Consider the following 15,611-nt stretch of genomic DNA (forward strand, 5'->3'; position numbering starts at 1 on the left):
TGAGAATGAGTAACTGGGTATCAGCATTTTACAAATCAATCTCTTGCTTCCCTATCCCTCCCCATCTCCATTCCCTCTCCCTTGACTTTCCACCATCCCAGAGGTGAAGGAAATCTTGGTCTCTTTTAGACCAAGGGGACAAAATTATGCTGGAGTTAAACTTAAAAAAAAAAAATTTAAGGAATTTCTCCCATGGCAGATAAAGAGATGAAAGAAAGTGTAGCACATCCATACTAAATGCTGTGGGCTGAATTGTGTCACCCCAAAATTCTTATGTTGAAGCCCTAATCCCCAGTGTGACTGCATTTGGAGATAAGGTCTTTAAGGATGTAATTAAGCTTAAATGAGGTCATAAGGGTGAACCCTAATCAGAAAAGATTAGTGTCCTTACAAGAGGAGGAAGAGATAGCAGAGAAAAGGCCATGTGAAGACACAGTGAGAAGACAGCTGTCTGCAAGCCAGGAAGAGTCCTTACTAGGAACCAACCCTGGGACCTTAATCTTGGACTTCTAGCCTCCAAAAAGAGGAGAAAAAAACTTGCTCTTGTTTAAGTTGCTGAGTCTACGCTGTTCTGCTACGGCAGCATGAGCAGGCTAATACACTACAGAATACTATTCAGCAGTTTAAAAAACAAGAAAAAAAAAAGCATGAGAACACTCACTGAACTCGTTAAGATCTGCAAGATACATTCAGTGAGAAAAAAACAACACTGACAAGCAATATGTACATTACTGTGCACTTGTCATTTTAGAATCCCACAGATAAAAACTAGCTACATATATGTATTTTTATGCCTTTGCACATGTACAGTGATGTGTCTGAATGGAGAGAGCTGATTTGACAACAGTGGCTAGCTCTGGGGTAAGACTGAAATTTGTGGGGAGGGCATCATCAAGAGGGTCTTTTATACTATTTGGATTTTTTAAAACAAAGCTAATGTAGTGTCTATTACTTGTGTCATAAAACAAATAAAAAGTTAAGGTTTTTGTCTCACTTGTCCTTCCCGTATTTTCAAAATTTGGGTCATGTTCTAAGTGATGCCCACATCTGGCTTGTTCTAAAAGTATTATAAAATAGTAGAAAATAGGGAATCCTTTTTGGTCTAAATTCTATGAATGGAGCAGACCACTTCCCAATCTTTGAATGTCACTGTCCATGACATCATGGGGGAGGGGCACAAAGGAACAAACCCTTCCTCAAAATCCAAATTAAAGTTCATTAACAGGGAGGACAATTAAGACATTTTTATTCTCTAGACATGCACCTTTGGGATTTCTCATTCAATTCATTTCAGTGGAAGTCAGGAAGAGGAACAAATTTTTAGTAAGAATAAAGACTGAAACAAAAGCCATCCAAACAGAATACACCCAAGTGATAAAAATAACCCCCCACAAAATAGATTTCTAAAATAAAACTGAACCACGCTGAGAGGAAAAGACATCATAAACCAGACTGGGTGATTTCATGGAGTTTGTAATCTTGCTCCAAAATTTTGCCCATCTATCTGCAGGAAATGTTTCCCTGTGTTAAAAGTTTTCAGTAAGACCTGCCTGGTAAAAAAAAAGTGACTGACAGCAAAGCTACTCCCAGCCCAAGCGCACTTTCTATAACCCAAAGTTTGGCTCTTGTAGGAAGAATAAAGATTTGCTTCTTTGTAAAAAGGAGACTAACACATGACTTTTCATTCAAATATCTGTGGTTATTCTAGTAGGTTTCAGGATTATAGAGATGTCAAATGTGGTCCATTCTCACTGCTTTGTGGGAGATATTTTAGTGATGAGGGGATCACTTGGTCCTCTGTCAATTGTTCCTTTGGGCTGTCTTTTCTTACCCAGTGGGAATAAGCAGTGGGTCTCTCTCCTTAAGGCTCACAGACACATTCCAAGTCTTGCTTCTCCCTCTTCCTCCCTTGCTAGGCTAGATCTTTAGTTTTATGGGTCTTTGATTCTCTGCTGGAACAAGCTGCACTCCCTTTGCCACGAGGCCTCTGCAGAGGTCTCCCTTCTCCTTGGCAGGTCCTTCCTTCTCTTTGCCTCCTTTCTTTGAACTGTCCAGAGTAAGCTGTCCTCTTACAGACGGTCATGGGCACCACATACACATCTGCAGCTCTTACCACAATTGAAGTCAATCATTCAATGTCCATCCACCATGTCAGACTAAACTTCAGGAACGCTGGGATTTTTATTGCCTTTGTTTGACAGTGAGCACCGTGCCAGGAAAACAGTCATCACTACATATTTGCTAACAGAGTGCTTTGAACTAAGCTCTGTTTTCAGGAGATAATGGAAGGAGTTAAGGTCAACTAAGTTACCATTTCCAAGGATACGTGGAGGATCTGCCTCAAAAAATTCCTCCAAAAAAAAAAAAAAAAAAAATGCAGCAGCCAACCCACAGCTGCAGCCAGAAAAAAAAAAAAAAAAATTCCTTCCACAAGGGGTGACTTTAGGGAGGGCTGTCTAGTTGATAGGTTGGACACATGAAATTTTCACTGGATACTGCCTTGTTCTAGATTTCATGACTGTTTCAAGTATACTTCCCTTTGGTCCAGAGTTAGGGCTGGTCATATCAATGGTGGATCCCACACACTTGCCTGGATCAATGTTAGAGTCTTCTTATGATAATCGAGGAGCTGCTAGGTAAATAGCATTTATTCCCAGCACTATTTTCCCAAGAATTTTATACCCCTTAAAACCTAAGGCATGTATGTTGTTTTGGTCTTAAGAATGTCACATTGCCCTTACTCAGCCATGGCATAATTACTTTTCAGCCCCAAAGTTTTCTGCTAAAAGAAGCTGTGTGGGAGGTGGCAGGTAGAAGAATCATAAATACTTTGGAAGAACTTGTTAGAAAACAATTGTTCATCCTGACGACTGCTAATTGCTAATTATTCGGTATTCTCTCTCTCTCACTGGGTTTTAACATACCACGTGTCCCATTTCATAAGACCATTAAAATATTTCTCAAATTAATTTAAGTGAAAGTACTCCGGCTAAATCTTGGTTTAAATGATGTTGTTCAGATCTCTTGTTGACAATGCAGAAGTCTCTCCATTATCATTATTAATGAATAAGTTTAGTGGTGACAGGAATATTAAACAGAATTCACAATTGAAACATATATACTTATTATCTCTATATTTGGCTAACAACTTCCTGGAATCGAAAGGCTTTTGAGTTTACCCTGGGAAAATAATCTCTAACCATCTTTCCTTTGAGCTGCTGCTATACTGCAAACTAAAAAAGACAACAGTAGATATTATAAGGCAGAAAGAAAGAAACACAGCAGACCCATTCAATCCCACACAGTCTGAGGTTAAAGCAGATGAAGAATGCAAAGGCGGCCAATTAGAATCACCTGGGACCTTTAAACAAGCTAGGCCACACTGCAGACTAATTGTATCAGGATCCCTCGGGGGTGGGCACAGGCATCCGCATATTTTAAAGCTCCTGGGTGCTTTCCATGTGTAGCCAAGGCTATGAACTGTTGGTTTAGTGGCTATACCGTGCTTGGCAACTCTCTCTGGTGAGATATGGGTCTGTAGCCTGCAAGCACGTTGCTAAACACGGCTGTTCCCAATGAAAGCAGGCAAAGTCTCAACAATTCCGGCGTCACCAGAAATAAAAAAGAACTAGCAGTCACAATGTATCCCTTCAAAAGTATTTCTACCAAACCACTCAAGGGTACCAAGTTTTTGTATAAGGTTATTTGCTGCAGCATGCTTTTGTAATTCATAAGGGACTACTTAAGTAAATGTTCAACTTCAGAATATGAAACTACTAAGAGAATACTTCTATTTACTGAGTGCATATTACGTGCCTCTACTGTAAATAAGATCATCTTCTGGGAACTTGAAATTTATCAGAGTTCAGGACCAAGATCCTTGCTCTTGTGAAGCTCGCATTCTAGACAAAGCAAACTACATCATTTGCACGGCCCAGTGCAAACTGCAAATGTGCTGCTCCTTATTTAAGAATTACTAAAATTTCAAGATGATGATGGCAGAGCATTAAATCAAGCATGGGGCCCTTCGAAGTGCAGGGTTGCGTGTCCATAAAACTAACCCAGTTTCTAGAAGAGGGAGACAGGTGATAAACAATAAAGATAATAAGTAAGTACATAAAGTGCACAGCATGTTAGAAGCTGGTAAGTGCCATGGAGGGGAGAAGAGGAGAGCCAAGAAAGGAAACCATGTGAAGTAGTGGGCCCTATTGGAAGGGTGAGATTTGAGCAGATTTGAATGAAGCGAGGGAGTCAGCTGTGAATATTTGGGGAAAGAGCTTTCCAGACCAGGGACTAGATAGAGCAGAGGCCCTAAGTGAGGCTGGGAGCGTGCCTGGAGTATGGATGAAGAACTGGTGAGCGAGGGTCAGAAGAAAAGGAGTCTGCTGTAAGGACTCTGACCTTTCACTTAACATTTTAAAAGATTTGCTGTGGTTGCTGTGTGGAGAAGAGTCTGTAGGTGGGCAGGCAGAACAGGAAGAAAGTTATTGCAGTGATCCAGGAGGAAGTACAGATAGAGAATTAGAATATATATATGTGTGTATATATATGTATATATGTACATATATAATATGTACATATGTACATATATGTACACAACACATGTATATATTATATATATGTAAAAATGTGAAAAATTGTCCTCAAGGAACAGTATATAAAATAGTATGTACTTAATGGCTCATTTTTTGTTGCATAAAAACAAACCCCCAAACTATATATATATATATATATATATATACACATTTGTATATAAGTAGAAGATCATAATTGTCATGAATCATGCTGTTAATGGTTACTTCTCTGGTTTGGGTTTGACAGGTAGTAAGAAACAATGTCACCTTTTATTCTATACTTTCCTGACACACTTGAATATTTTATTTTAAGAATTAATTACTTTCGTAAATTTAAAAAAAAAAAAACAAAAAATCACTGCTGGGAATTCCCTGGCGGTCCAGTGGTTAGGACTCCGCACTTCCACTGCAGGAGGCATGGGTTCGATCCCTGGTGGGGAACTAAGATCCCGCATGCTGCGAGGCATGGCCAAAAACCAAACAAAACCACACTGCTTTTCAAAGTAGGATATTCTAGAAGTGGGTTCCTCTCTCAATACAAATATGGGGATGTTTAACAAACATGGGATAATATCTAACTGGGCTTCTACAGCTTGAGAAAGATGTAGTTAATCTCAAAAAATAAAAAAGAAGTGAAAACAAGATTACAAGGTTTGAAGCCAGAATGTGAAAAAAAAAAAAAAAAAAGTAGTGAGATGGAAATTTGTAAACTTGGAGAAAACCAGGTAGAATAGTAAATGAATGACTTTAACACAAGAAACTGGGCAGAGAGTGTTCTGCACTTATTAACAAAGGTCTAGCGAAGGGGAAGTAGGAGGATTAGGTTGAAAAGAAAATGAATTCTCCTAACAAGAGGATGTTAAACATGGGCCTGGGGACTTTTCAGTTATGAGCAATCCTGCCTTATCCAGGATGCTGTTTCATGATAAGCATTGCTCTCTGGACTCACACTGGTGCTTTACTGAATTCTCCCCCAACACACATACAGCTCACCAGGGGCCCTGTTACCCTCCCCAGTTGTCTCCTATTACACTTCAGCCTAAAATTCAGAATAACAACCCCGCACCCCCACCCCACCCCCGCCCCAATGGCCCTTCAGAGCACCATCCCTTCCATTTTGGACCACATTCCCTCCCTCTTTCACCAGTTAACTCTTCTTCCTTCTGGAATTATAACCTTCCTCAGCCCGGCTAAATCTGTGATTATTTTCTCTCATAACAGCCTGTGCTTCTCCTTGAAAAGAGGTTTATATGTATTGGACTGTTCACCTTCCCCAACCAAAGTGTAAGCTTTCAAGATCAGGAAGCAGGTGTTTCTAGTCCCAGGATGTACCTGACCCACAGTGGTCCCCAATGTGTTGAAAGAATAAATGTTCATTGCAGCTCTATTTACAACAGCCAGGACATGGAAGCAACCTAAGTGTCCATCGACAGAGGAATGGATAAAGAAGATGTGGCATATATATACAATGGAATATTGGCCACAAAAAGAAACGAAATTGAGTTAGTTAATTGTAGAAAAACAAATACCGTACGCTAACATACATATATGGAATCTAAAAAAAAAAAAAAAGATTCTGAAGAAACTAGGGGCAGGACAGGAATAAAGACGCAGACATAGAGAAGGGACCTGAGGACACAGGGAGGGGGAAGCGTAAGATGAGACGAAGTGAGACAGTGGCATGGACATATATACACTACCAAATGTAAAAGAGCTAGTGGGAAGCAGCCGCATAGCACAGGGAGATCAGCTTGGTGCTTTGTGACCACCTAGAGGGGTGGGATAGGGAGGGAGGGAGGAGGCTCAAGAGGGAGGGGATATGGGGATATATGTATGCATATAGCTGATTCCTTTTGTTATACAGCAGCAACTAACACACCACTGTAAAGCAATTATACTCCAATAAAGATGTTAAAAAAAAAGAATAAATGAGTCACAGTCTTGCCTCTTACACATATAGAAATTAATTCAGCAGCCTTTCTGAGCTCTTTTCCCTTCACCTCTAGGATCCTAGGAGATCAAAGAGAATTTCTTACCTGAGAGATAAATATAAAAAGGGCAGTGTTTACCGGTGTGGTGTGGCATTTAGAGGGCCAGGCTGTGCTGAGCAAGTTGTTATTTCCTGATGTGTCAATGAAGATTTATCAGTTAGTCGGAAAGGTGAGACTACAAGGTAGCAGTCACATGCAAAACTCCAGCGTTTACTGTTAATACCGCTGAAACTGGAGGGAAGGGGGCAGGGCACGACATAGAGGAAACTGGTTAGAACCGACTAGGTCTAAGATGGCGGAAGGTTCTACTTCCTGTGGCCCTTGCGCCTCATTGGACATTCATTATAATATATTAGCTAAACGACACGCCCACCAGTGCCATGACAGTTCCGAGGCTAACCATAAAAGGCCAAAAAGTGGGCAGTGGCCCAATCCCTGGAAATCCCCGCCCCTCCCCCCAAATAGTTGGAATAATCCTCCCACTCATTAGCCTATGACATTACCCACCCCAGGGAATTCCCTGGCGGTCCAGTGGTTAGGACTCAGTGCTTTCACTGCCATGGCTTGGGTTTGATACCTGGTGGGGGTAACTAAGATCCCTCAAGCCATGGGGCATGGCCTCCCCCCAAAAAATTACCTAGCCCGTAAAAACTAACCACCCCATATTTCGGGCCCTCTTGCCTTCTGAAATGGTCCACACTCTGCCGGGTGTTTTTCTCCCTTGGCCACTCTCACTTTCTGAGGTGACCCCATGCCCTGGGGCCGCTCTTGCCTTTTGAGATGATCGCATTCTGCCTACGGAATGTGGATCTCTCTAAATAAATCCACTTCTTACCTATCACTTTGTCTCTCACTGAATTCCTTCTGTGAGGAGACATAAAGAACCTGAGTTTCATTAAGTTCTGAGACCAGTCCTGAGATCTCAATTAAAAGACAGTGGGTTCAAGTCCCAACCTGAGTTGTGCGGTTTCACCACCTTAAATCTTAAATCTATGTATTTTCAAAAAGACCTTGCACTTTGGCTTTAGTGATCACTTAGTACCTGCACTAGAGAAGTAAAATCATACCACTCCTGCCCCCACCAATGAGCACAATCGTTAAAGACATAACTGGGTGGAACTAGTCAAAACATTTTCACAGAAGGCCCACTCCTGCAAAAAGAAAAAGAAAAACAAATAACTGTGTTGGAAAGGGCCAGCTTTGTCATTCGTTTGTAATGACACATATTCCAAGAGCACTAGCATCTATTGTGCTGAACGCCCACATGCTGATGATGTTGAGGGACGATAAGAGAAATCACCTGGAGGAACTTGGAAGGGCTCTTCCTTTCATGATTGATACAGACCACCTAAGGTGGTCTCAGACTGCCCACAAGCAGGAAAAATCCTGAGAGCTCTCACTGACTCTCAGTACCTTCTTTCTGGTGTGACCATTTATGGCAGGCAAAGAACTTGTGCGATATAAGGGTTTTACAAAGTTTCAATTGTCAGTTAAGTCAGGGACCATTTTAGATACCAAAAGAGATATTTGAGAAGTGAGCAGTGTCCATAATCACCATGCCGGTGACAAAATAAAGCAACATAGTATCACACACAATACCGTTTTGAGTGCCCAGGAACTCAGGTTCTGTAGGAAAATACTAATTACTAAGCCACACAAAGGAACAATACAAAAACTGCAAGGAAATTGGAAAGGGTTACAAACATGATCAACCAGAATACATGTTGAATCACTCACTAACTGATGAGCCTTTTCATCTAGTTAAAAGCATGTCTAGGGCTTCCCTGGTGGCGCAGTGGCTGAGAGTCCGCCTGCCGATGCAGGGGATACGGGTTCGTGCCCCGGTGCGGGAGGATTCCACACGCCGCGGAGCGGCTGGGCCCGTGAGCCATCGCCGCTGAGCCTGCGCGTCCGGAGCCTGTGTTCCGCAACGGGAGAGCCCCCAACAGTGAGAGGCCCGCGTACCGCAAAAAAAAAAAGTATGTCTAAATCCACATACATCTCTATCTCCAAAAGATACGTTTTGAGATTATTTTCATCTTAACTTTCAAAGCAAGGCATTTTGGACTCCTATCTCAAAACACTGGTAAGTGTAATTTTGATACTTGTGAAGTAGTTTGAACCACATTGTTCATTAACTTTATAATTAAAACAGAAGTCCTTCTTCCCCATTTTAATAGAGTGAGAAAGTATTTCTTCGTTTTGATTGGAAAATAAACCAGGACAATGAAAAGGAGTAGAATACCGACCGCCATGAAGAAAATCCTCCTCAAAAAAAGTTTAGTGCATTTACTGGGGATTTTTCTGATCGTCAGAGGTGTGCTAAGCACTTCCACTTCCTTTTACAACTCCATGACGTCTGCCCCTTCTAAGATGAGGAAACCGATTCTTAAAAAGAGGTTAAGGAACTGGCCCAATATCACACAGTTAGGAGGTGATGTAACTCTTGGCTTGGCAGGTTTTGCTTTATCACCAGGGTTCTGTGAAATACCATGCAGCTCAAACTTTCACATGCATTCATATTAGCTGGGGATCTTGTTTAAAGCACATTCTGACTCAGTAGGTCAAGGGCGGGGCCTGAGACTCTGAATTTCTAACATGCTCTCCACTGATGAGGAGGGAGCTGGTCCACGCACCAAACTTTGAGTAGCAAGGCACAATACTATCGCAAGACCATCATTCCTTCCCTTTCAACAGAATGGTATGACATTTCATCGCATTGGGAGCCAGACACTCTCTCTTGGTTACGTGACCCTGATATATTTGAGATAACACGGAGACAAGAAAGATACCAATCCAGAAGCAATCGTGGTTATGGAATGCATACATTTCCATGTATTTTTTACAGTAAAAATGCATTAAAAAATCTTTCACAAAAGAAACTTAAAAAATACAAGTAGGGTGTTCAGTTCTCCCCACAAAATTCTTTCAGGCATTGACTGTGTCATGGGTGGGAGGGAAGTTCCTATAGGGTTTGATTTAATCATACAAAATACTCATCCATATCATCTCTCATCAAGACATGTACATGAAGTGTGGAACTAGGGAAAGTAGGCTCAAAAGAATCAGTCTCCAATTTAAGGTTACAGTAGTTCAGAGAAAACACTACCTTTCTGCTTAATGCATAGTCCCTGTACAGTACGATATTTCCAAAGCAAATCTGATATGTGGAACTCAGACGGCACTGCCACATCAAAAGTCTTCACAGACGGAGCCAAGCCCAGGTGGGTAGCACACAGATTTTAAGATGTCAAGTATCATCTCTGACAACAAGAAAGACATCAAAATGTTAACTTCACGATGTACTCCAAAAATCCACCTCTTGATTTCATGTATTTAAAACTCTGGACCACAATTGAAAGCATCGATCATTTAACATCACGGATTTGGCTAGAAAGAGTGAGAGAATTTCTAGCAGTGGAGCCTTAGGAATAAAATCCCCAAGTTGGCTCTTAGGAAATTGATGAAAAAAGAACATCATTATTCAGCTCCGCCTTACCACTGTAGTTCAATGTATGCTCTGTATGGAAAACTCTGAAGATAAAAATAGCAGTCACAGACTTTTTCCTCTTTTTTAGCTACAGAAATGTACAATTGTGTCTGTTCCAGGAAAGAAACTTGCTTTGTGCGTGTCCACACAATGACAGCTATTCATTCTAATGTTATGTATAAACCCATAAGTCAAATAAAGCTATGAACAATGTAATATTTATATATGCATAGTGTTTTATAAAAAGATTGGCCCACATACTGCTTTTCATCAATACAGAAAGAGCATTAAGTCCATAGCACACCACAAGAAATGAATGAAGAACAGAAATGCAAACAAGTGCTTAATAAATCACAAGCAGGCTCACCATGGAGGAAATGATGATATTCAAACCAACTCAAGCTTCAGAGAATTACTTATATAGTCTCCCATTTTTAAAACAGCTTTACATACCTGATTTAGTTTACAGTAAAATATATCCCAATGAATCAATTTGTTCCATATTCAGAAATATAAACACATATCACATTCCTCACAGCTAAATTTTGTGTCATAAATTCTCTTTTATACAAGAAAAAAAGGCAACAGTTGTTTGTTTTTAAAACAGGCTCTATTAATTACAATTTTTAACTCTGTACACATGGTAATTGGCTGGTTTTCTCCATTTTTTTTCTTTTTCCTTTTTTTTTTTTTAAACAGTACCATGAGAACAACAGTGATTGACTTGCAAAGTTTTGTGTCTGTATGGAAAATGCAAAACAGTACTATGGAAATACACAATGCATTGTAAGCAGCGGTTTGCTGCAGTGGTCCAACAGGTACAAGCAAAGGTTTTGGCTCAGCTAGGCAGTAATCCATTTCAACCGCATCCTGGGGCTACAGCCGACCCAACCAAACCTCCTGTGAGATAGCAAAAGAATGGGTCTTTTATCAAAGAAAAATCACTATGTTTTGCTCTGTCGAAAGACTAGAAGAACAGGGTCATAAGGGCAGAGGTTTGCCAGCTAGATCTGAAACCACTGAAATCGCATCCTTCTCTCCCTTTCAATCATCCTGGAGACTTTCATTATGGTTCCAAAGGAAAACTGGCATTTCTAAGAATGAGCATGCCCAACCCTCATTTCTTTTAAACATTAACAGAGAGGTTCCTTCCAACAAGGCTTACTTACTCCCTTCTCCCCAGTTTGGCAAAGGGCAAGCGCGGGCTTACGCTAAAATGGGGGAACATACTTTCTGTACTGGCAATTCTTAGGACTCCTCACGCCAGGCACACTGTCCCCCATTCCACCTCCTATTCCGCCTCAAATCAGGCAAGACAACACAGAAGGTGTTTGTTATCCATTCCTTCTAGTAGTTGGGCAAAGCTGTGATGGCACTGCCTTAATGAAATCTTATTAGATGTTGGTGATGCTAATGAACCTGAGCATCTGTGCTTGGGCTGCACTGGGGTAATGGCGGCCAACCTTCTACTCTTGGCACCTTTCTACGGCCAGGGAGAGTACGAACTGTTTTCTGAACCAACTATAACTTGAGAACATAACATTTCTTTGTGCTGTGTCGTTTAACTATAAATATCCTTCATTTGCGACAGTAGTCTCTTCATACAGTTTGCTTAATTTTAGGATCATCGGCAATCCTAATCCATTCCAAAGAGTCCTCAGCTTTTACAAATATAATTTTTGCCTTTTTGCTCTTTTCTTTTTTTCAAGAAAAACTCCTAACTACAGTATAGCACTACATCACTACATAAGTCTCTATCAAATTAATTAAACTTGATCAATGATTTTCCTTACTTAGAGAAGATGATCAACAGCCCCATTTTACCAGGAGAGAAAAAGGTCGCTCCCCCCAAAAGGGAACAATTCTTGACAATTCTACAGTTTATGTAGAAACAAAATTTATATCCCTTGGGGGCAGCATTTGGCAAATAATTTCCAAAAAAGTATGCATTTAAAAATACTTTCTTTAATATGATACATCAGGCACAACACGTTTCATATATATATATTTTTTTTCTTATAAGATTTCAAATGCATCAAATGTTTGTCGCAAGTCAGAGAATCATCAGGCTGACGTCAGACACTTCACTAGGTAAGAAACTAAATCATTTCAGGTCTGTGAGCTTCCTCTTAGAACCTTTGACACGGTAAAGGCTGGAATGTGATTCAGGGTCTCAGATACTGAGGTCGGTGCTACATTCTTTGTAAGGTCGCCTCCTCTGCTCCGGGGGATGTCTGGAACTTCGGCCGGCATCCTGTTTCAGACTTGTCTCCTCCCTCTCTCGGTGGCCGCCTTTGTCCTCTTTGCTCCTTTTCTCCAGGGACCGCTCTCTCCTCCGCTCGGGGGACCTGGTCCGCCGCCGGTCTGTGGATTTGGCTCTCCTTTCGGGCGAGCTTCCTCTCTTGCGCTCCGGAGATCTTCTCTGATCCAAGAGTCTCTCGAGAGACCTCCTCCGCCGGCCGGGGGAGCCGTCCCTCCGGCGGGTTGGGGACCGCTCTCGCCTCCTCTCCGGGGAAGCCTCCCTCTTCTCCTGCTTCTCCCTCCTCTCCAAAGTGTTGTCAGCGCTCCTCGTGCCCTCCCTCCGCTTCTCCGGGGGCCTCCTCTTGGGGCCATTGGTCACCATCCGCTCGGGTTGGGCATCTCTTCGTCCCTCGGGTGCCCGGTCCTTGGGTCGGCAAGCCCCACTGTCGGGTTTTCTAGAAGTTCCGTTCCATGTGTGATGTTCGTTGGGTTGTCTGCTATACTCTCTGCAGCCTTTGGGATCTCTCACGTGTGCCCGCTTTTCCCCATGTGGTGATGATTTGTGAAGATCGGGTGGATAACTGGACTCCAATGATGGATGCTGTCGGCGGTCGGGGGGCGCGGCCCTCATTTCCGGAACACCTTGTGGACCGGTGGGAGGGCCGTTCCCGTCGCTGCTGGGGTCTGCGAGGAAGAGAAACCAGAGCAACAGTTTGGTACCAAGGACCTCGGCTCCTGTCTCCACCCGCACACGTGAGATCCCATTAGTCACAACAAACAAACGACTGTTACAGCAGTCAGAATCAAAGCCAACTGACTCTTGGTTAATTTAAGTATAACTGCAACTAGTCAGGGTTAAAAAACTGGTACTTGTGCCTTTCCACAGCTAGCCTACTGTTCTTTACACTCATAGACCATTAAAGAACTTGTAACATCAGTCATGAGTTTAGTCTTTAAAGGCACAACCCAAATAGTCTATCTAAAAGTATCAAAATGTCCCCACCCTATCTCCTGCTCTTTTTTCCCCACTCTACCCCCCTTCCTCCCTGATCCACCCCCCCAGCCCCCAGCCCCCATGACAGAAAATATTCCTTTCTTTAAAGAATACTTATTTTAATTTGCTTAAAAACAACCTGGGCTATTGACCTGGAGGGTCAGGAGGGAACTTTCTGGGGAAATGTAAAGAGTTGATGTTTTGATCTGGGTGGGGATTAAAGGCATGCATAGAGAGGTAAAAATTCACTGCACTGGACCCTCAGGCTTTATGCATTTTACTGTAAGCAAAGTATACTTCTCTTTAAAAAAAAAAAAGTTATCCAGCCTGGTAATTACAGAGGCAACACAGCCAGATGTTGATGATGGGCAATTGTGACATTATGGGAGGGTCCATTTAACATTCTCTCTACCTTTGTGAATGTTGTTCAACTATTTTCTTTACTTTTGCATAAGTTTAAGGAACTGTTTTTAAACTGTAGAGTCTGCTGACAGATAAAAGGGAGTGGAAGAGAGGCCGTCAGGATCACATTTGACATTAGATGGGGTTCGGATAGAGGCACTTTTCTTGATGCTATAGAAGCAGCCATAATTACATCTTTGAGCCGTGAAGTCACTGGACAGCTTCTTACAACCCTCAAGTTGTCTATAGATTAAAAAGCAGGGCAACCCATAGGGCTCCTATTTACTGTTAAACTATCTGAAATGATGCTGCAAATGTTTTAGGTAGCATCCCGGATTTATGACAGCTCTTTTCAAAACAGGGATGCTTTGTCACACCTAAACCCAGTAAGTCATACACACTATTGCATTCCAGGCAAAGCACCTGAAATGATGTGCTGCAGTGTGGAGGGCAAACCAGGGCCACAGTCACAGGGGTGAAGGAATCACGGGTGCCCCCTTAAGGATCTTTCATGAGCCAACAAGGTCAACATTAAGCAATTAGTCTCTTTCACGAACCATCTCCCGTACCTAGGGTGGGTTTTAACAAAAGCAGGAATATAGCCTACAGCAGGAATCAGTAAACTTTTTAAAGGAAAAAGGTGTAAAGGGCCAAAGAGTAAAATATTTATGGTTTGGCAGGCTGCATAGTTTGTCACAACTGTTCACCTGCCACTATAGTGCAAAAGCAGCCATGGACAACACATAAAAGAAATGGGCATGGCGATGTGCCACTAAAACTTTACTTACAAAAACAGGCTGAGGACAAGATTTGGCCTGTGGGCTGTCATTTGCCAAGAGATAACTGAGTAGGAAATCTCATCTTCCTGTCTATCAAAGCCCCATCCCTCTAAGTGAGAGCTTTGTGATCTGAGGTTTGTTTTTTCTGAATGCTGGGTAGGCTTCTAGAATTAACACACGCAGAAGCTTATGAAGTCATTTTAGGATCTAGGTGAGGAAAGGGGCTTCAATGACTATCATAAATCTAACCTTGGGATTTCTTACACCTACTTTTAAGAGAAGGGAGAGTAAGACTTCCATAGGGTCAGCGGTGTACTTACAATTCAAAGAACGCAGGGTGCTCAGAATGAATTGCCAAACATATCAAAATAGAGCTAAAGCAGAAGCAATGAGGAAATTAGGCCACAGCACAGAAACACCTAGTATTGATTGAGCTACAAACCGTAGTTTGATTATGGCCCATAAGGTAGAAGCAAGCCTCCCCGAGCTTTTCATTTCTCATACATGCAGCGATATTAGGAGGTATCATCGCTGTAGAAGGGAGGGCCCAGCACCAAGAACAGTCAGAGAGAAAGAGAAAGAGAGAAAGAGAAAAAGTTGAACGTTTAGATTCCCTATAACAAAGAGGAAAGAAAAAAAAAAAAAATCTGCATTTGTTAACATAGGGCAAAGAGAGTTTATTTGTCCAGTCAGACAGTCTAAGGCAACACTCAAATAAGGCTGCAGAGACCAAAATCAGAACAGTGACGTTTTCAGACAGCCAGATAAGGTGACTCGAGAACCCAGACAATGGATGCATCCTTTTTTCTTTTTTTCTTTTTTTTTCTTTTTCAAACAACTGGAACAATGACAGGCTGGCATAGGAGAGCATTAACAATAAACAACAAAGGAACAAAGTTCCCTCCCCCATCTCCCTCCATCCCCCCTCCCCCAAGACCACGGCAGTTAAATTAAGTACAAAAAACTCATTACAAAAATAGCCTCACAGAGAAGCAGGTTCCAATCAAGTCAGAAAAATATTGGAACTTAACATATTATAACCCATTTGTGATTCTAATCAATAGAATTAGAGAGATTTAGTCCCAATGACACATGGAGACATTACAGTAGCACAACCCTGACACGTTCAACCCTTCTTGG

The 15,611-nt window shown here is 41.8% G+C and overlaps 1 protein-coding gene across 16 annotated transcripts in view; it reads right to left on the reverse strand.

Moving 5' to 3' along the window:
• Positions 1 to 10,675: 10,675 nt before the first annotated feature.
• The window catches only part of MAGI1 (membrane associated guanylate kinase, WW and PDZ domain containing 1), a 616,517-nt gene continuing 611,581 nt past the window's right edge, over positions 10,676 to 15,611 (reverse strand). For 15 of the 16 annotated variants that reach the window (XM_029243082.1, XM_029243088.1, XM_029243078.1 and 12 more), the window contains one exon: positions 10,676 to 12,980. In XM_029243082.1, the coding sequence (XP_029098915.1) occupies positions 12,229 to 12,980 (752 nt within the window). In that variant the 3' untranslated portion in view covers positions 10,676 to 12,228. Of the gene's footprint in view, positions 12,981 to 14,913; positions 15,003 to 15,611 lie in introns of all 16 variants that reach the window. The other variant, XM_029243086.1, reaches the window with a different exon arrangement.

This window comes from Monodon monoceros, unplaced genomic scaffold, assembly GCF_005190385.1.
Source record: "Monodon monoceros isolate NGI ecotype Baffin Bay Population unplaced genomic scaffold, NGI_Narwhal_1 Super_Scaffold_3, whole genome shotgun sequence".
Classification (NCBI taxonomy): Eukaryota; Metazoa; Chordata; class Mammalia; order Artiodactyla; family Monodontidae; genus Monodon; species Monodon monoceros.